At 46.2% G+C, this 22,158-nt stretch overlaps 1 protein-coding gene across 2 annotated transcripts in view; it reads left to right on the top strand.

Moving 5' to 3' along the window:
* Positions 1–22,158, top strand: part of BCAT1 (branched chain amino acid transaminase 1) — a 103,738-nt gene that overhangs the window by 26,373 nt on the left and 55,207 nt on the right. The window contains exon 2 of one of the 2 annotated variants that reach the window (XM_090043585.1): positions 7,751–7,822. The exons of the other annotated variant lie outside the window; for it this stretch is intronic. Coding sequence (XP_089899711.1) covers positions 7,751–7,822 — 72 coding nt within the window. The remainder of the gene's footprint in view (positions 1–7,750; positions 7,823–22,158) is intronic. 2 annotated transcript variants of the gene reach the window in all.

A 22,158-nucleotide genomic window follows, 5' to 3' on the forward strand; every position in this document is an offset into this window, starting at 1 on the left:
ATATGCAAGAGAGAGCACACAAGCTTTCATTAACTCAAGTTCACTTTGCTGGTTGCTGTCTTCCAAGATATCCCTGGACTTAGGACAGTAATGCCTAGTTCTGTGCCAGTGAGGCCCCAGGAACCAAGTTGGATTCTCAAAGAGAGGGCAAGAACAGAGGTGCAGGGGGGGTGATTAACAGGGCAGTTGGGGTGCTGTTGTGAGGTGGCCAAATCCTCCTGACCTGGGAGTTGGTTTTTGCCCCATGAGGAAAGACTGGGCTCATGGGATCCAACCAGGGACCGGGCCAGGGGAGTAGCTGAAGCCTCTGCTAATGGCGCATGTGGCTACATCTGACTGCTTTGATCAGCTTGGTATTGTCCACGTCCAGCCCCTGCCCCCCCAGCCACCACTGCCTCCTTCATGCAAATTCTGCTGCTGCTGCTGCCAGGAGCAACATGAGGCTAGTGCAGGTGCTGGGGTGCAATGACACCCCCCACTTCCCCTCCGAGCATGGTGAGCACATCTACCACTTCCCAGGTCCTTCTGGTGGCTTGTGGGTGCCGGACAGTGGCAGATCTCGAGGTCTGGGGGCATCTCTTCCTGCTCTGCCCCACCCCACCCCACCCTATAGTTTCTCGGAAGCACTGGCAAGTGTCACTTCCATCCCACCCTGGTCCGCTCCACTCCACTCCACAGCCAGGAGCACTTGGAGCCTGGTTGTCTGAAGAGCACTGCTTAGCATGCTCTGACCATGGGCCTGGAGCCTGGCCAGTGAAGCCTGAGTGTCCTAGAGCAAATGATGCCTTCTCTGCTTCCCCAGCGCAGGCTCAGGTGACACAGAGCAAGAGGACATTGTAAGGCACGAAGGTGGCAGTTTCTTCTCATGGAGACCTGCTCCATCAACTGTTAACTGAAGACCCAAACAGACGGAGGCTTAAAAGTCACAAATGTTTTGTGCATGAAGCCCACAAGCTCCTGGAAGAGACAAGGGATGCTGAACCAAATGTATGGGCAACAGTGGAGTGGGCTGATGGCTGGGAAAGAGTAGAGCTATTCCTACAGAGAGTTTTATACCAATGCTAAACAAGTTCCCCATTGGGCACAACCTTGACAGAAGCTTGGGTCAGAGCTGAACAGACTTAAGATCTGGGTACAGATGCTTCAAAACAACACTTCACAAGAACATCTTGTACAGCCTCCTGTGTGAATAAATGTCCTAGAGCACAACACTTATTCAACAGCTGCAGTGTTTACAGATTGTGGACAGCCTCAGACACAGGAAACCTATAAGTCATGTATGATGTTCTGAAGAAAGCTCTAGGCCCTCCTGTCAAAAAGGTTGTCCCTCTCAAGTCATGCAGCGGTGAAGCCATTACAGATAGAAGCAAGCAGATGTCTCATTGGGTTGAACATTACTCAGAGCTATACAACATCACTAGTTGTGGCAGGGAGCCCTCTAGGGGTGCCGTGACCTCCCCTAGTACCCCTACCTACTGTGGCAAATTGGGTCTCAAATGCACCCTCTCTCTCTCACCCGCCACGTTTTTGCTGGTAAATATCAAAGGGAGGCTGCCTTCCTGCCCTCCTTGGCATAGTGCCTGCCTTGCTGTACCAGGGCTCTGTCCAATTGCCCGCCTGTTTCCTCATGGGTGCCCCCTTGCTTCCCTTGCTGCACTGGGGCCTGTCTCCCGTGTTCTCGCCTGCACCGGGCTTGTCTCCCGCGGCTCTCATAGCCCGCACCAGGGCCTTGCCTTTGTACCGTTGCCGTCACGGGTGCCCCCTCGCTTCCCTCACCCCCAACCGGGGCCTGTGCCCTGCGCTCCCGCCCCCAACCAGGGCCTTGCTCACACTTCTTGCGCTCCCCACCTGCACTGGGGCCTTCTCACAATGGGGCTCAGGTGGCCTCAGCCTTACCTGGCCCCCAGACCCCTTTCCTGGGCCTCACGCCTCACTGAGGCTTCTTGCCTACTCCCAATAATCACCCACACTGGGGCCGGGATCGGGACACCCCAAAACACAGCGCCCTGTGCAGCGCCAGGAATCCCCTCACCCCCCTACTGCTGGGGAGCTCCTATGAGGCCTCCTCCACCCCTACAGCCTTGCCCAGTCCTCCGGTCTTATATCACAACCAAAACAGAAACACAAAGCCCCTTGGCTATAACAGATCTTAAGCCAACCTGGCTATCCTTCGTCCATGTCCCCATCAGGGTCCTCTTCACCCCGTATGACCATGCCAACACTGCTCAAGCCATCCGGCTTCCTTACTACGCTTGCCCTGCTTGCTCCAGCAGGGCTCCTGCTCTTTAGGCTGCCAGAGGGGAACTGACTCTGGCCTCAGCCTTGCTGTTTATATAGGCCAGGCCCTGCCCCTTTCTGGTCAGCTGACCTAATTGGTTGTCTTAGCAACCCACCTGTGCTGCCCTGGTGAGTGGCAGCTGAGCCCATATCACTGCTATAAGTAGCAGGCACCCTACTGCCCTGCTACACACCTCCCCCCCTTCAGTTCACGACTCACCAAGCCAAGTCTTCCGCGTTATTCATATCGTGACCGCCTGTCCATCTCTCAGGCTCGGGTTCTTGTTCTTCAGTTTTCTCCAGCTTACATTGGCAAAGGTTTTGAGGTGCCTCTTCTTCGCCTTTTACCCAAGGGGCAACATGTGGTATTTCGTGGGATTTGCCTCGCCACAGGCAGTCCCCCACATTAGTCATCCTTGAGGAAGACAGTCCACCGACAGTTGAGACCCAGCCTACCCCCTGGGGGTCTCCTCCTCTTGTGGGGATGGAGCAAAGGCAGATGAAAACAATGTCTCTTGGTCTTCTCCTCTGAGACTGTCATGGGGGCTATCACCTCTCTATAGCTCTTCGGAGATCCTGGATCTTTCCCCAGATCTCCCACTGTCAGTCTAAGGCTCTCAGGGCGTCCTCCTTCCTCCAAAACTCTACTTTCTCCTGGCCTGTGGACCCTCCTCGGGGCCCCTTATAGATCTTTGCATAGGCTACCCCTCCTACTTTCTCTTCAATGACCTTCCTCAGCAACTGCCAACTGACCTGTCTGAGGAGGTTGTTCACATAAATCTCTGGTCTTTCCTCCTGTTTTAGTTCCCCTTTGGGTAATGGCTTTTGACCCCTTGTTTCCTGCCCCTTGGCACTCCTTCCTTTACTGGGTTCTGCTTGTTCCCTTCTTGTTGGGAGTGCCCTAGGTCTTTGTCATGCCGGGCCCTGCTCTGGGTCCATTGAGTCACCTGCTTCACTACCTGGGGAAACCAGTGTATTCTTCCCAGCTGCCCCTGCCTTTACCAGTTCTCCTGCCCTCGGTTGTTCCTGGGTGGGTATTACACCTCCTCCCTTCTCTTGCTGCAGGAGTAGCCCTCTCAGCTGGCTCATCTCTGTGACATTTTGCCTCTGCCACTGTTCCCATCTCTGGCCTCATTCTGTCAGCCATATCAACAGGGTCTCTTTAGACAGGGCCTCTGAGTCTTCCTCCACAGGTCTCTTCTCCCCCATCTTGCAGGCCCTTGAGAGAGTCCTGGACAGGCAGGGAGGCATTTGCTCCATCAGGTGTTCCATTCCCCCTGTTACGGTCTGCCACTAAGCCTGCAGTTGCTTGGGCTCCTGCTCCCCTTCCAGGGGTAACCTTTGCTCACAGACAGTCCTATCATCCCTCATAGATTCTTGCCCTTTCCCCAACTCCTGGTTGGACTCCTGATCTGTTCTGACCACCAGGGTAGGGCTCTCTATCCGCCTGTTCTGCTCTACCCGCAGTCCTTCACTTTCCTTCTTTAGCTCCTGAATTTCTTGAACAACTGCAATTAGAAGGACAAAGAATGAGTCTTTTCCCTTGCTCAGTTCTACCCCCTTGGCCTGGCTGTCTGCTAGGCGAATTTCAAGAGATCGCACTCGACGCGCCAACTTATTTCTGTCCTCCTCCACTTTCTGTAGTTGGGTGCCTATCTCTTCCTTTTCTTTTGTTAAGGCCTTTAGATCTCCCTCCAGGGACAACTGTTGTTTTTCTGGCATTTCATAGTTGGCTTTAAACACCGTAATCTGTTGTACCTCTTGCAAGAGCATCTTATGTACGAGCAGCAGAATCAGATAACTCTCCTGCAGCCTGTCCTCGGCCTGTGCTCTCCTAGCCTGGGCTACTTCCAGCTCCCATTCGAGCCAGTCTATTTCATCCTCTAGTTCTTCCCTCTTTCTTTGTCCAGCGAATTGGCCGGCCCTCCGACCTCCCCTATTCCTTGCATGCATCATTTTTATCTAGGCCTTACCCCTCCTGGGTCAGCCTCGGTTTTTGTCCTCAGAAACCTGGGCAATGGGTACAATCCCTTCGGACCCAAAATCTGTTGAGCCACAGTCCCACTGCCTGACTCCCAAAGTGTCCATCTACAATTGCAATCACAGCCCTTGGGTTCGTTCTTGCTCCTACTCAACGCACGGCCGAGCGATTCCCAGCCAATGCACCAGATGTAGGAGGGAGCCCTGTAGGGGTGCCGTGACCTCCCCTGGTGCCCCTACCTACTGTGCCAAATTGGGTCTCAAACACACCCTCTATCTCGCCTGCCACGTCTTTGCTGGTAAATATCAAAGGGAGGCTGCCTTCCTGCCCTCCTTGGCACGGTGCCTGCCTTGCTGTACTGGGCCTCTGTCCAATTGCCTGCCTGTTTCCTCCCGGGTGCCCCCTTGCTTCCCTCACCACACCGGGGCCTGTCTCCCGTGCTCTTGCCCACACCAGGGCCTGTCTCCTGCGGCTCTCGTAGCCCACGCCAGGGCCTTGCCTTTGTACTGTCGCCCTCACGGGTGCCCCCTCGCTTCCCTCGCCGCACTGGGGCCTGTCTCCCACGGCTCTCATAGCCTGCACCGGGGCCTGTGCCTCACGCTCTCACCCCTGCACCGGGGCCTTCTCACAATGGGGCTCAGGCAGCCTCAGCCTTACCTGGCCCCCAGACCCCTTTCCTGGGTCTTACGCCCCACTAGGGCTTCTTGCCTACTCCCGATAATCACCCATACTGGGGCCGGGACACCCCAAAACACAGCGCCCTCTGCAGTGCCAGGATCCCCCCACTGCTGGGGAACTCCTATGAGGCCTCCTCCACCCCTACAGCCTCGCCCAGTCCTCCGGTTTTATATCACAACCAAAACAGAAACGCAAAGTGCCTTGGCTATAACACAAATCTTAAGCCAACCTGGCTGACCTTTGTCCATGTCCCCATCGGGATCCTCTTCACCCCGTATGACCATGCCAACACTGCTCAAGCCATCCGGCTTCCTTACTATGCCCACCCTGCTTGCTCCAGCAGGGCTCCTGCTCTTTAAGCTGCCAAAGGGGAACTGACTCTGGCCTCAGCCTTGCTGTTTATATAGGCCGGGCCCTGCCCCCTTCTGGTCAGCTGACCTAATTGGTTGTCTTAGCAACCCACCTGTGCTGCCCTGGTGAGTGGCAGCTGAGCCCATATCACTGCTATAAGTAGCAGGCACCCTAGTGCCCTGCTACACTAGCGAATCACTGGACCAAATACCAACTCTACAGGTCATGCCAGAGTTAGATGCGGAACCCACTATAGAAAAGTTAAGCAAGGCGATTGATTCATTATCAAGCGGCAAGACTCCTTGGAAAGATGGTATCCCAGGTGAAATTCTCAAGTATGGGGGAAAAAAGCCTACTACCATATTTTCATCAGCTGCTACTCGAATGCTACAAAGAGGGTGAGGTACCACAAGACAAGATGCAAATATCAGCACTCTAAAAATAAAAGGAGATGAGGGTGACTAACAACTACAGAGGTATCTCACTACTAAGTACAGCAGGAAGAGCTTTTGCAAGGGTCATCCTGGTGCTCCTACAACAGTTAGCAAGTTGTGTCTACCCTGAATCTCAGTGTGGATTCAGGGCTGGAAGATCAACCATAGACATGATATTTTCCCTGCAGCAACTTCAAGAAAAGTGCAGAGAGCAGAACCACCCATTGTACATTGCCTTCATGGATCTAACCAAAGCGTTTGACACTGTCAGCAGAACAGGTCTGTTTGCAGTCCTAGAAAAGATAGGATGCCCACCAACCCTGTTAAGTTTTATACATTCCTTCCATGACAACATGAAAGCAGCTATTCAGTTTGATGGGTCCACTTTGGACAGCTTCAAGATAAAAAGCGGAGTGAAACAAAGATGCATTCTTGTCCCTACACTCTTTGGAATCTTCTTCTCAGTACTCCTGAACTGTGTATTTAAAGACATGGAAGGTGGAGTGTACCTCCACACGAGATCAGATGGGAAACTCTTCAACCTGTCATGACTTAAGGCAAAGACTAAAGTTAGAGAAGTGCTTTTCAGGGAGCTTCTATTCTCTGATGATGCTGCCCTTACAGCCTATGAAAAAGACCTACTACAAGAACTCATGGATCACCTCTCAAGAGTTTGCTCTCACCATCAGCATAAAGAAAACAGTTGCACTAGTACAGGTAGTTCTACAAGATCTATCAGTCACTCTTAATGAGAACCAGCTACCTACTGCACAAAAGGTCAGCTACCTAGGCTCCACAGTGACCACCAACCTCTCACTGGATGAAGAACTTAATGTTTGCATCAGAAAGGATGCCACGACCTTTGGTACACTAACTAAAAAAGCATGGAACAACTCAAAGCTTACCATCAAGACCTAAATGCTAGTATACAAAGTTTGTGTACTCAGCACTCTCACATATGGTGGGGAAACATGGACAGCTTATGAATATTAAAAGAGAAGGTTCAACAGCTTTCACCTGCACTGTTTATGCCACATACTCAACATCAAATGGCAAGATAAAATTACAAATATAGAAGTTCTTCAGAGGGCAAATTTACCAAGTGTGACAGCTCTACTCAAACACAGACCACTGTGCTGGCTAGACCATCTGAGCAGATTGGAAGATGGACCCGAAGACACGCTATATGGGGAACTATCAGAGGGAACAAGAACAATGGGATGTCCCAAGCTTTGCAACAAAGACACATACAGGTGAGATATGAATGCATTTGGAACTAATCCTGACTGATGGGAAGCCTTGGCATCACTGTCTCCACCAGGGCATAAAGTCCATGACAGGAATTGGCTCAAACAGTATGAAGATAATAGAGTCTGGATGAAGCAAGTAGCTTCTGAACCACACAATCATGCCACGTACACTTGCAACCATTGCCACAGATCTTGCAAATCTTGGATTAGACTATTCAGTCACATGAGACACTGCAAACCATTTACACCATAGGCTGCAATATCCACCGTCTCTCACAGATAAGAGGATGCCAATCAGTCTTTACAAATGCCCAGATGGGGCAGAGAGAATCCACACATTGAGTGATAATACCAGACGGTGGTTCCTAGCTTCGTAAGTTGGTATCCGATGCTGTATGAAACAGAAAGAGAGAGAGGACTTGTGAGAAACACAGGAGTCTTTACTCCTCCCCCCTCCTCTTCCAGCAAAACAGTTGCTCATTTGTTCTCTGATTATAACCCTGAGACATTGTATAAGACTAATGGGAAATTTCAGCAGGCTGAAGAAAGCACAGCAATAAGAAGGTGACTGACACAAAACCACCACAGAGGATGGGATAAGTTACAAAACAGAAACCCAAGCAGAAAAATCTCTCCCTCTGTTTGTTTGTTTATTTATTTTATTCTGACCAAGTAACAATTAGATTGGATGGTCCCAGACTTTGGGGAGTCTGTGTGAGTTTCTGGGTCTTGGTAGCAAGCATTTAATTTGCTTTCCCCTGTGTTTTGGTTCTTTGCAGGGCTGTCAGACAGAGTGCCTAGCTGGAGGGTGTACAGGGGGAACCACGAAGCAGGTGACTGAATCTTTCAAGGTAAGTTTGTTAGAAAAGGATGCGTGCCTGTGACATGTTGGTATAGACTAGTGACTCTCAACCCAGGTGGCAAGATCTTTTGAAGCGTGCTGCAGGAAGCATGAATCATAGAAGGTTAGGGTTGGAAGGGACCTCATGAGGTCATCTAGTCCAACCCCCTGCTCAAAGCAGGACCGTTTCCAACTAGATCATCTTAACCGAACTTTGTCTAACTGGGTTTTGAAAATCCCCAAGGACGGAGTTTCCACCACCTCTCTGGGTAACCTCTTCCTGTGCTTCACTACCCTCCTAGTGAGAGAGGTTTTCCTAATATCCAACTTAAAACTCCCTTGCTGCAACTTGAGCCCATTGCTCCTTGTTCTGTCATCTGCCACCACTGAGAACAGTCTAGCTCCATCCTCTTTTGAACCCCCCTTCAGATTTCATAGATTTCATAGACATTAGGGCTGGAAGGGACCTCAGGAGATCATCGAGTCCAGCCCCCTGCCCAAAGGGCAGGAAGTCAGCTGGGGTCATAGGATCCCAGCAAGATAAGCATCCAATTTACTCTTGAAGGTGTTCAATGTAGGTGCTTGAACCACCTCCGCTGGCAGACTGTTCCAGACGTTGGGGGCTCGGACAGTAAAGAAATTCTTTCTTATGTCCAGCCTGAAACGGTCTTGCAGGAGTTTGTGACCGTTCGACCTCGTCATCCCTTGAAGACTGCTATTAAGTCTCCTCTCCTCTGAGGAGCTAAGCAAGGTGGGAGGGGGATCAGCAGGTAAGGACAGTATCAGGCTTCAGGTATGAAGAGATCAACAGATAAGGGCTGGTGTGAGGAGATGAGCTGGTGATGGGAGGATCAGGTTTGATGGGTGAGGGGATCAGCAGGTAAGGGCAGGATGAGGCTCTCCCTACCTGGCCACTCCCCTGGTTGTACTAAATAATGTGTTGTTTTTTTAAAATGCAGTGTCACTGAATTTATAGAATTTATGGAAGGGGCCTTGAGTCTAAAAAGATTGAGAACCACTGTTATAGACAATCCCCTTAAGATACTGATGATCATTGTGCACAAATTTGGATTCATTGTCTTGTATTTACATCATAACCCCAGACATACAACATTAGTTTTACATTTTTTTCAAAATACATTCTGTATACATGAACTTGGGTAGACATTAGGGTATAATGAAATTAATCATTATTTTTTCTTATTACATAAAGTACATATTCATTAATTCTTTAAAATACCTTTTTATATTATGTAATGGCTAGCTATATAATAGGATATAAGTATATTTTAATACTTATATCATCATGTCCATATGTAATGCAATACAGTCTAAGTTTGAGAAAAACTTTTCCAGAAAAAAACTGTGTTACATTCTGTATATAATTATCAGTGTATTTGTTAAGTTATGGCTATGTGCTTGCTTTCTGGGAACTAGCCATTTTCAGCTGGTTTCAAATGTGAAGAATCATAGGTACAGGCAACCTTATTTCATGGCTCTAGTGAGTTCAACGTATTCAGCAACCAAACAGTACTACAATAATAATTAGTGCTGATGAGCTTCCAGGAGTTAATGTCAGGGAGTGCCATTCTTTTAATTGTTTTAAATTCTAAATTTTTTCTCTCTCTCTTTCCCGTTTTCTCAGTAAAAATGTATCGCTGATAAATAAAAGCAGTGTTAATCAGTATATATGTTACCTGTTATGGTTTCTAGATAATTTTGCTAGGTAATTGGAGCACAGCAATGGTGCCACAAAACCAGTTATGTTATTCTTTGTTCTTTTTTGACTCTTCCTTCTGACCTCATTTCTACAAATTCTGTCTTGTCTTCACTCTCTTCTCTTTCTCACATCTGTGTACCTTTTTCCTCTTTCTCTCTCTCTCTCTTTCTCCCTCTCTCTCAATTTTACATTCACATACTTTAAAAAACACCATCTAACTTCCACAAATGTTTAAAAATATTTTCGTAAACAAAGTAGAAACGTTCTATATTTTTTGGCATTTCATTTCCTGTTATTGCTGGCTACCACCACAAAGGGAATGAAATTATAATGAATCCTTTCATAATCATCTTGCTCTTCCTGATTTTTGCATTGTGTGTTAATCCAGTGTGCATTTCCAAATTGTGCCTAACTAGTTGTTTCCCTCTTAGCTGTCAGTCAGCAATTGTAAATAAATACTGACTCAAAATTATAATTTAAGGTGACTCTTCAGCTCACGGTTCTTCCCTGGAAAAAACTAGTTTAAAAAATAGGGCGTAAATATCCAGTTATAAACCTCTATGATATATATGGAGCTCCACTGACTCATCTGCATCAGTCGATTAGGTAGGTCTCATTAGTTTCACTCTGTTTGGGGTCGGGGGAAGAAATCTAAAAGGCAGTGGATCTTCCTGTCTGCATATGTTAACACAAACATCTGCTGAAACAATGCATTATAGCTTTCCAAACTTCCCTATGCTATTTCTCCTCTCATCTTGAAACTTGTGGCAGTTACCAAAAGAAGGGTGGACAGTACCAGAGGGCCAGTGTGTTCTCATTATTTTGGGGCCGCAGGCAGGCTGGGTATAAATTAGAGCAGCCCTAAGGATGCTTTAAATTACACAGGCAGTCAGACAGGTCTCCATCAGTCTCTGAATGCTGGGAGGCACAAAGCTATCTTAATGCCGCTTTCTTTCCTTTCCCTTTCATTTCCTTCCATTCTCATATTTCAGCTGGAATAGAGAATTGTGGCCCAAGACAGTATCTGAGGCAAGGGAGTGCTAGCTAGAGGGACAAATGGCCATGAAGTCTCGAACCTTAAAAACCCCCAAAACCAAGCCACTCAGACTAACATCTGATTTGTAAATCTATTCCTGCCTTATGGCTGTGTCACTTAAGATTAAATGTAGGCCCCAGAGAGGAGTACACTTTTAGACAATATTATATTATATTTGTCAGTATTGCATGGGGATATTGCCTATCACACTGTGCAGAATAAAAATGGAAAACTCCAAACCAATCCAAGGCACTTTGTGACTGGTCGTGGAAGCAAACAACAACACTGTGACTTCAGAAACAATGAGTAATAATAAAGGAATTGTGAACAGGGAAGCTGATTATACTAGAGGAAGCAGCTGTTTATGCACTAGTAATCCAAGATTTTCAGAATGGAAAGAATGGAAAGAAAAACAGAAAAAGGGGTAATGGTGTTTAAGTTAAAATGCATTTTGTATCCACTTTGGGACAGAGTCATCCTCTTGAACCACCATTTCTTTTAAAATTTAGTTTTAAAATCCTGGGTTAAACTCCAGTGAGAGATTTTTTTTCTCTGGCACAAAGCATTGTGGACTAGTGTGAAGTGCTCCTAATGAATCCAGCGGCCTGCCAAGTCCTTTGGATACCTGTTCTTTGTTGTCAACTTTCAGTGGCAGTAGACTAAATCCTGCATTTCTAAACTCCCATTTATTGTTAATAAAATAACTTCTGTGATCCATTTTCCCATTACGAGCAAGCTAAGCCTTTATGTCCTCAAAATACTATATTTTGTACTATCAGCCTTAGATTTACAGGTAATCTATTACGATTGATCAAGGTAGAGATGGTGTACTTTAGTGATTCCAGGGTTTGTACCGCTCTTGCCTGAACTGAATTAGTTCTGCACATAAAGGATTTCACTCTACAGAATGATGTCAACTCAGCAACCCTTTCCACAATAAAATGTTTTTGCATTTTTTTCAAGGGGTTCTGAATGAAGGTAGCTTCAAAACAAGAAACTAACAGTATTTTTGTAGCTTTTTTTTATATCAGCAGAATCAAGCTTCCAGTTTGGGATTTAAAAGAATAAAATACATAAAGCAAGGAACAATTATTGAAATTGCAACTGCAAAAGCTTCATACAAAAACAGATATAGCCTCATATTCTGATATGAAGTGACACCATGCCATCATAACATGATTGTGATTAATGCTACTTAGAGTTTGCGGTTCCATTTTTTTTAAGTTAGTTTATGGAAAATGTGCATTTAATTTGTCTATGTTTCCTTTTTTCCCCCTCCTCTTTCATGATATAACTGTAGGGTTGAGTTTATGCTGCTTATGTGTCCCAACTGTTCCTTCCCATAGGGTGCATCTACAATGCAAAGTGAAATTAATGTGAAGCAATAAACTCAAGTGTTCATTGTACTGGAGTTTATTGCTCCCAGGTGCTCTGTTTACATGTACATCTGGGACTGCTGCACATTGAGGCCATTCAGAGCAGCCCTTGGCTGGCAGGCTGACCCTTGGGCCCATTGCCAGTCAGTGCTGCTCCAACCCAGCTCAATGTGCTGCAGAGTGTTTGGCTGGGGCACAAAGGTGCTCTAGTGAGGAGCCAGCCGGGCAAGAAGCTTCCACACTGAAGCACTCTTGTGCCCCAGCCAGCCCCATCAGCATCTACATGTGCGTTGCTCTGAAGTAAAGTACTCCACCGCAGGATAGTGCTTGTATTAGTTTACTCCAGCCTAATAGCACCATATCTGACATTTTATAGCAGAGCTAATTAGGCAGGTCTGCAGTAAATGTCTCATCTAGGCACACCCATACTTTATTATATTTAGCCATAAACATCCTGGCTTTGTAACACTTTGTTTCGGTATAATTATAGTATCCCTGATTCTGATTCTCATTTCTAACTTTGAAATTACTGAAACTTATTCTGAATCTTAACTCTGTTTTTTTCTTTCTTTCTGTCTGAACCGTAATCGATCTCTACATTTTCTCCCCTTAAGTCATAGTGTGTCTTTGGGAATTTTTTTTAGTTAAAAATTTCTTACTTAAACATTAAACAAATTCAAAATCACTACCTATTTCTATCTTATGCACTATTTTACTTAATTAAAAATGAGTAGAGCTAATTCTACCTTTACATTTAGAGGTACCATATACACCAGAATAATGCAAAACTGCCAAAGAACATTGTCTAGATAAGCTGGATATACATACATTGCATTTTACACTGCAGTTCCAGAACAAGACAAATCCAGTTTATTGGGGAATTTGGTCCTTATTCTACAATTGAGTTGTTGGTTTGGAGAATTATGTTAGTGAAGCAGCATTGTGTAAAGAGGAGTGCAAGAGTGAGAAGTGCATTTTAAAGCATCTCTGCACTTGAAAGGCATCCTATGATTTTATGTAATGTTATCTAATATATACACATGTACTGTCCAGATGCCCAGGAGCTCAAATCATGGATTCATACCTCATGGTGCTAGGTGGTCTACAAACACAGAAGCAAAAGACAATCTGTGCATTGTGTATAACTATCTGTAGATCCCTGTACACAGTTATTACAGAACATATGACTGCTAAATCTAAAATAACTTGTTCCACTTTCAGATTAAGTGACTCACAAGTGCAGGTGTTTGCGGTCAGTGTTAAAACAGTGTAACATTTCATGCGCCAGTTTCGTTTTCCAAATTCTTCTCACACAGTCATCATTGTTTCCTGTATTACGAGTTTTAGCTTACAACAGTTCAGCACACAGATCCCCAAATCAAGTAACTGTTCACTTATTTCTATGAACTGCCTAGTATAATGGAAAACATGCTATGCTATTCCTCTCATCTTATCCTTGGAGACACAATCCTAAAATTGCCATTTTTTTTCTGGCATATAATGTAGAAGAGGTTAAAAGTTACAGTGCATTGTAGTTTACAGTTAAGGGCTCTGTAGGTGTACATCTTAACTAAGCATCAATTTATTATGCTTATGAACTAAAGAAGAGCACAGAGGACACCTGCTGCTACTGCTTCACCCTGCAGTGGCAGGTGAGAAGCCCCTGCCGCTAAACGCTACCAAAGCCCCACTTCCACAGGCCAGATCCAGTGGCTTCATGGGTTGGATCTGGCCCATAGGTTCTAGTTGCTGACCCCTGATTTACTGAAGTCATGGCTCAGGTCTGCAACATGAGATTCTATTTCTGCCTTTTCCATATTCCAGATGAGTGTTTTTTGCCTAGGCCAAGTAGACCAAAAAATGTCAGCCTTGTTTGCCTGAAGCTAATTAGGCACATAAATCAGCTCATTTGAAAATCAGGCTACTGCTCTCCCAAATATGAATGCATGTGTCTTAATGTTAGATCTATTTGGAATTTTTAACCCAAAGTCCTTCGTGCCTCAGTTTCATGAGTATGAAATTGGTATATTGATTCTTGTTGAGGGGTTCAGACTAAAGAAATATATGTAAGCCAGGCTTTAAATTTTTTGGTTTATCTGAGGACTATTCAGCTCCTTTCAATAATTTATCTGAGCACTTTAAATGTATTGTACCATATATTTTTCAACATTCCAGTTTGCGTTTCACAAGCCAATGTGAGCACTCAGTTTGTGTTAGGATCAAACTTCCTTCTAGTCAAACACTTTCTAAAATTAGAACATGGTGTTTATGCTACATTGCAACAGTACAGCAGTCATAAGATAAAGAACTACACAGCATTAGAAATTGCATTAACCAGCAAGCCTAGCTGGCAAATCAGCTTTTAAGAGAAGACTTTAGACATGAGTTGTTAGTTGTCAATTTTGTCAGTTAGCTAATTTAATATTCCATTGGGAAAAATCCTTTAAAATATGTGTGTGTGTGGTTTACACCCGGATTTAAAATAAATATTACAGTCATATACTGGGTCAGACGTGGGCCTCTTGGCATGGTTATATCTGAAAGCAAACGTTGCTCAATTACATTTGCAAATGAATAATGCCACCCAAACATAATGTGGTATTTTATAAAATATTTTTCACATCTGATAGAGGTAGTGTTTATTTGTTTTCAAAGCAAAGCGTATTCTTTTGCCCAAGCATTTTTTGACTGCGGGCATTCACTCAGGAAGCCTTCTTTACATGGGGTTGGGCTATTACAGAGTACAAGTTTCTGCTGTTTTTGGCACTCTATAGGTAGTTGTTTCCTCTTTGTATACAGCTTGGGTATGAGTGTATTGCAATCAGGAGCTGTGGTACATAAAAAGTAGTTTGGGGAGACACTTGACTTGAGTAACGCTCACTGTGAAGACTTATCAGTATGGACATCACTGCAGACAAAAAACCTGGATATGTATTCACGTTCTACAGTGGGTTTGTGCAGTTCATACTGAAGTCTGCACAGCCAAAATGTCACTGCTTTTGCTACTTGAGCTTGAGATTAAAGCTAGCCCATGGATGCCTATATGTAATGAAATCATATCTGCTGGTGGCAGTGTAGATGCACCTCATATGAGCAGAAGGCCTAGCAATGCACACATAGGTACCAGTAGTTAAGATGCTCAAATATACTGTTGCATGGTAAATATATTGTTGCATGGTTCCTTTCAGTTTCTAGTCAGATATTTGTTTAGCTACTTAGTGTATAATTTAAAAAACTTCTAATACTTCTATTACAACAGCTTTAATGTTAAGATATGAACACCTGCTGAAAAATCTTGCATTCAAAAGCTTATCTGACTTTATGCCAACATGCAGTTGGTCCAGTAAAAGATATTGCCCCCCCCAAATCCTTACATATTCCTGGATCATCATGGCTACTACATCACTCTAACACAACCAGTTTTAATATGTGGGTGGGCAGGGAGCCTTGCAATGGTGGTTTGACCAGCGCAGGGCCCCTGGGACGAGGGCAGCGGGGCAGGGAGCCCTGAGCCTTGCATCTGCCTTTGCTCCACACACAAATCTGGAGGGGCATGTACCCCCCACTATGTCAGCCCCAACCATCTCCTTTCTCCGCCCCCCGGCCCCTGGACAAGCCTCCTGTGGCTCCATCCTAATCCCTGCCCCAGACCTGGGCTCCGTGTACCGCCTTGGCTGAGCAGAGCCCCCAGCCGCAGCCGCGCTCCTTCTCTCACCGTAGGAACCTCAATCTATCCCCTTTCACTCCCTCTATGCCCCGCCCCATCCATGAGGAGCTGCTCTTCATGTTGCCTGGCTGTCTTGCTGGCCATATGCATGTGTGCAGACACACACATGCAAGTGATACCTTCTGTGTCCTGCTACCAAGAGCCCCTTGCAGGCTGGAACACTGCCAGCTTGCAAGGGAAAACTGCTGTGTCCCAATCCTTGCACAATGCTGCAAGCCAGGACAAATGCTGTCCTGGAGTCATGCAGCCCAGAACTAGGACTTGAGCTTCCCATTCCAAGATTTTTCCACCTAATTAGGGATGGGTGGTGACCCTACTCACCACCTGGACCCAGTCTCACACTAAGGGCTTGGGCCTGATGTTGTCCCAGCCCTGCATGCCTGATGTAGCATGCAGTGCTATGCTGTCTGGCCCATCAGGCTCCCCACAGGTCCAGAAATTTGGTAGAAGGGGAACAGCAATTAATGCTGTCACCATTCCCCAAGGATGTTTGCTGACCTGTAGGGAGTCTGGCAGGCTGGATGACATGGCTTTGCAGGTTGGATTTTACTCACAGGCTGAGTGTTGAGCACCCCTGGATTAGAGGATAGAACTGAGGCAGACCACTGAGACAGTATCTAGCTGTGGGACAATATAAGTAACTTCCTTTGAAGTCATTGGGAATTCTGCACAGTTAGTGGACATAGAAGCCAAAAGTTCTACTTTTATGTCTATTATACCTTGAGGCCCTGACTGGACTTTTTTGAGCATTTCCAAAGTACAAGTGGTAAAAAATAATTCATTCAAGGTCACACAGTAAGGATGTAGAATTACTTTACCCATGAGTCTGTTGGTTTATTTGCATCTTCCCTACAAATTGTTGAGAAGCTTAATATTTATATGATGTTTTGAAGGTCTGCAGTGAAACCTGCTGAATATGTGAATATCTTCAGGTGTGACCATGCTCCCCCGTAATTTGGTGTCATCTGCGAACTTGGTGCAAATCATTGATAAAGATGCTGGAAAGCATGGACCCCTGAGGGACACTACTGGCCACTTCTCACCAGGACAACACAGATCTGTTCATAAGAACTCTCTTGGTCCTACCTCACATCCAGTTTCCTACCCATTTAACCATTGAGCAGTTAAGCCCACAATCTTTCGATTTTCCTGTGAGGATATCATGGGATACTAGATCAAAGGCCTTCTGGAAGTCTAGGTATATAATGTCGACCTCCTCTCTCTTGTCCAGGTGGTGAGATACCCAGTCATAGAAGGAGATGAGATTGGTAAGACAAGAGCCACCCGCAACAGCCATACTGACTGACATTCAAAATCCTACCTTCTGCAAGCGTATCGCACATAGACTCCTTGATTAATTTTTCTAGGATTTTCCCTGGGATAGAAGTTAGACTGATTGGTCTATAGTTGCCCAGGTCCTCCCTCTTCCCCTTCTTGAAGATGGACATGATATTGGCCCTCTTCCAATCCTCAGGGATCTCCCCTGAGTGCCACAAGTTTTGGAAAAGTTTTGCCAGGGGTCCCACAATGACCTCGGGCGCTCCTTCAGTATTCTCCGGTGGAGTTCATCTGATCCTGCTGCCTTATAAATGTCTAGTTTTTCTAGTTGGTTGTGTACCAGCTCAGCATCAACAGTAGGAAAGTGATCATTCTCACCATGCCCCCCGTGAGCCTTGTCTAGTATGTTTTTCCCCTTGGTCCAGTGAAATACTAAAGGAGGGTGGGAATTTGGAAGTTCAGTTTTTCCCTGAGTGTTGGTTACCAGCTGTCCTGAGGTGTTAAGCAGGGGCTCTATGCTTCCATTTGTTTTCTGTCTTCTTCCTACATAACGTAAAGAAGGACTTCTTATTGGCCTTGATTCCCGTTGCTGACTTAAATTCAGTCACCTTAGCTTTCCTAATCTTCTCCCTACACGTGTGACCACTGTTGTATAGTCATCCTTGAGAACTGTTCCAAGCTTCTATTGTGTGTATGCCTTTTTTTTTCCCTTTTTCAAGAGGACCATGATATCTGTATTAAGCCAAGAACCTCTGCACAGGAATGGTTTTCTTTCATGCTTTGAGGATCGTGTCCTTGATGAACAGCCACTGTTTTGTGCACTCCATTCGCCTTCACTCCTTGGTCCCACATCGCCTCCCCTACTGTTACCCTGAGCTTGTTGAAATTTGTGTTTTCGAAGTCCAGGACTTCAGTCCTGCTGGCTAATTTGTCTGCCTTGCAGCGGACAGTGAACATAATGGTCTCGTGGTCGTTGTCACGCAGGCTACCCTCAATATTCAAGTCACTCACCGAATCATCTCCTTTGACCAAAACCAAGTCTAGGAGAGCATTGCCTCTGGTTGGCCCTTGCACTTCCTGGCTGAGATAGAGCTCTTCAATACAGGTTAAGAAACTATGTGATCGATCCGATTTATCCAGGTGTTCCTCCCAATCTATGTCTGGGTCATTGAAGTCACCCATGACGACCATGCCCCTTGCACGTGCGACCTCTGTCAGTTCTTGAGAGAACTCCAAATCAAGCTCTTCCCCCTGGTTTGGTGGCCTGTAGTAAACTGTAGGTGTTTATTACAGGCCACCTCCTCAGTCTGAGTGGAGCTTTACTCCATTGCACCAAACTCAGTATAGCTGATCTTAGAAAAAAGGTTACTCAATATGAGGAAAGGTATAGAACATGACCTTAATGAACTTTATATCAGTGATTCTTAGCTTTCTTACACCCCAGGCACTTCTTGTTTGATTCAAGGCATCCTTCCTTAGACTTAAGGCACTTTTGGAAAATGCCATCTCTTAGCTTTCACTTATTTTTTTGACAATGGGAAACAAAGTAATTCTTCCCTTGCAGAGAACTCCAGAAAGGTCATGGGTTTATGCTGTGATTTATGTGTAGGTTTGCACACCTAACTATGCTCATATTGTGCAACATCCTTGGTTGAGAATCACTGTTCTAGATACATATGCTAATTAAGGGATCTTTTTTGGTTTGGTGTGATGAATGGTATCTCAGTGTTAATTACTGTCTCTGTGTGCTTTTCATTGAAAAGACAAGTGCATAGTAATTAGATAAACAACTGATTTGTTATCAGCTCCTTCTCCATGGGTAATGAAGGAATTAGCAAGCATCATAGCTGAACCACTAGCAAGGATATATGAGCACTCATGGTGCTTGTGTCAAGTCCCAGAGGATTGGAAGAGGGCCAGTATTGTCCCAATCTTTAAGAAGGGGAGGAGGGAGGATCTGGGGAAATATAGACCCGTCAGCTTTACCTCTATCCCTGGGAAAAGTCTAGAAAAAAATTATCAAGGAACACATCTGTGGGAGCCCTCTGGCTAATGTGATGCGGAGGAGTAGCCAACATGGGTTTATAGCAGGCATGTCCTGCCTGACTAACCTAGTTTCTTTTTATGACAAGACCACCAAATATTTAGATGCAGGAGTCGAGGTGGATGTTATCTGTCTGGACTTCAAGAAGGCCTTTGACACGGTATCCCATACCATCCTTATTAATAAACTGAGGAGATTAGCCTTGGATGATTATACAGTAGACTGGGTAGCAAACTGGCTCAGGGGTCGCACTCAGAGGGTGGTGGTGGATGGGTCAGTGTCAGCTTGGAAAGATGTGTGCAGTGGAGTCCCTCAGGGCTCAGTTCTGGGGCCGATGCTGTTCAACATCTTCAACAGGAGTGGGAAGCACCCTGTCCAAATTCGCGGATGACACAAAAATATGGGGTGAAGCTAACACCCTGGAGAAGAGGAACCAGATCCAGACTGACCTTGACAGGTTGGGAAAGTGGGCAGAGAGCAACAGGATGCAATTCAATAAGGATTAGTGCAAGGTGCTACAGCTATGGGGAAAAAACTGCCATCATACCTATAGGCTGGGGGACAACCTTCTCAGCACCACTGTGGCAGAAAGAGGTCTTGGAGTTATGGTTGACTCCAGGATGAACATGAGTTGTCAATGTGATGAAGTGGTCAGCAGAGCCTATCACACCTTGTCCGTGCATCCATAGGTGCTTCACAAACAGGTCCAGGGAGATGATTATCCCTCTCTACGCAGCACTGGTCAGGCGGCAGCTGGAATACTGTGTCCAGTTCTGGACACTGCAGTTCAAGTGGGATGCAGACAACCTGTAGAGGGTTCAAAGAAGAGCCACTCATCTGATTGGAGGCCTGCAGGGAAGGCCCTATGAGGAAAGGCTAAGGGACCTTAACTTATTCAGCCTCTCCAAGAGGAGGCTGAGAGGAGACCTTGTGGCGGCATACAGATTTATACAGGGAGAGCAACACGAAGTAGGCGATGATCTGTTTACCAGGGCACCCCCTGCCACAACAAGGAAAAACGGCCATAAGCTATTGGACAGTAGGTTTAGACTGGACATTAGAAAAAAGTTCTTCATGGGCAGGGTTGCCAGGATCTGGAATGGGCTTCCAAGGGAGGTGGTGCTCACCCCATCTTTGGGAGTCTTCAAGAGGAGACTGGACAGGCACCTAGCTGGGAATCACATGATCCCAGGTTTGGTGACCCTTTTCTTGCTTGTCAGGGGTAGGGTGTTGGATTAGATGGCCCACTGAGGTCCCTTCCAACACTAGAATATATAAGTCTATCAAGGGTGGTCAGTGATTCCTAAATGCCAGGGAATGGCAGGTGTTTGTGTATGCAGAGTGGCAGCCCAAGAATATCTAGCTATCTTTTGCCCAACACAGATGAATCTTTTTTGATTCTTCCAGGCTCCCCTGTATTTCTTGCATATTTTTAGCATATCTCAGGGGCTGATAAATGTGCTTTGCAAGGAGTCTTGACAGACAGTTGAGCATATCTGTCCCTACCTCTCCATCTACCCAAGTTATGTGGCCCTTAACATGTAGTATCTTTGTGCCATGACCATTTCTCTCTCAATCTCCTATTTCCGTATCATTCTGCCATTTTTCAGCTTTGCTGCCTGCCAGATCCATGAATTAGAAGCAACACTGTGAAACACTTGGAGCATTAATTAACAAAAAAAACCCCACTATACATTAACATCTATATTGGCAGTATGAACAGAGAAGGATTCCCTTTCCCAGTCAAAATAGTAGGTTCCCCTTATCAGAGCTGGGGGTTACTGGCAGAAGAGATGGATGTGGAAATTTACACTGTTATTTTCATGTGTTGTTCCTTTTTTGTGGACAAACAGGAAGCTTCAGTTTTTAGTGTGGTCCACTAGGTACCTTTTACAGCTTTATTACTGTACACTTTTTCTTCCACCACTGTAGAATCTAGGCAGCACAGTAGGGTACCTATACATGAACACAGAGGCTGCTCTAATGTGCTGTAATTACAGCACTTCCGAGCAGACTCACTTAATCCAGTCTGCTGGAGTGTGGTAATTACCATGCTCCAGCCAGCCTCTACATCTCATGTATCATGTCCCCACACTTAAAAGCTTTAGATAAGGTGCCCCCACTACCACTTTGATCATGTAGAACAGGCTACATGAAACACTTAGAGCAGCTTTCTGAGCTGCTTTAATTAAAGTGCCCTAATTAAAGAACCTCCCCCCCCTCACTACCCTTGTGCCCTAACCTCCAACCCTGGAGCACTCAGTGTTTGACTGCCAACGAATACATTGGTCCCTTATATCAGCACTGATAAAAGGAAAATGGACATTCTTGGCAATCAGCTTTTTTTGGCTGATGTGCCCAATAACGTCACCAATAAATGCTGCGTACATGCAGGTGACCAGGAGCACAGCCCAGCAGCATTGAGAACAGTGTCCAGCTGGTAAGTCTGTTGTGGGGGGAACAGACAGAGGCTCCCGTGGTGAGGGAGGGATTGAGGCTGGCACTGGGCCAAAAGAAGGCTCTCCACATCCAGGGTGGAGCATGGGACGGAGCCACGAATGGCTAATCTGGGGAACACGGGGGGCAGGCTCCCACTACTGCATGCCCGCCGTGCCCTCCCAGGGTGTACGTGCCTAATGGGTCTTCCTTGCAGGGTGAGGACAGGCTGCTACTCTGGACTGGGGCCAGGGGTGGTGCTGGGCTCTTCCTGGTGGGAGGGTGTCACAGGGCAGGGACCCAGAAGCAGCCGTGATCTCTCCTGGCACTCCCTACCGTGCCAAGTTGTCCGTCAAGCACCCTCGTTCTCGCCCGCCATGACTTTGATGGTCTAAGTATTCTAAGGCAGGCTGCCTTTATCTGTCCCCTTGGACACAGTGCTCTTACTTTTCCTGGTCCCTGCTCTATATGAATAGATTTTGGTGCACCCTGCCCCAGGGGTCCTGTGTGGCTCCTACCACCCCTAATACCATGCCCCAAGCCTCTCAGTTGTACTGGACATTGTCAAATCCCATCACTATGGCCCACGCCCTTGCAGACGTCCTCCGGGCCCGCTTCGGCTCGCTTGCCCTCTCCAGGGCCTCTCTGTATGTTCGCCCACCCTCTCTGGTGGCTTCTATTCGTGCACTCGTGCTCCCTATGCGCCTGCCCCCACCAGGGCCTGCCCCG

The sequence above is a fragment of the Crocodylus siamensis genome, chromosome 4, assembly GCF_052110815.1.
Source record: "Crocodylus siamensis isolate JL-2025a chromosome 4, ASM5211081v1, whole genome shotgun sequence".
Classification (NCBI taxonomy): Eukaryota; Metazoa; Chordata; order Crocodylia; family Crocodylidae; genus Crocodylus; species Crocodylus siamensis.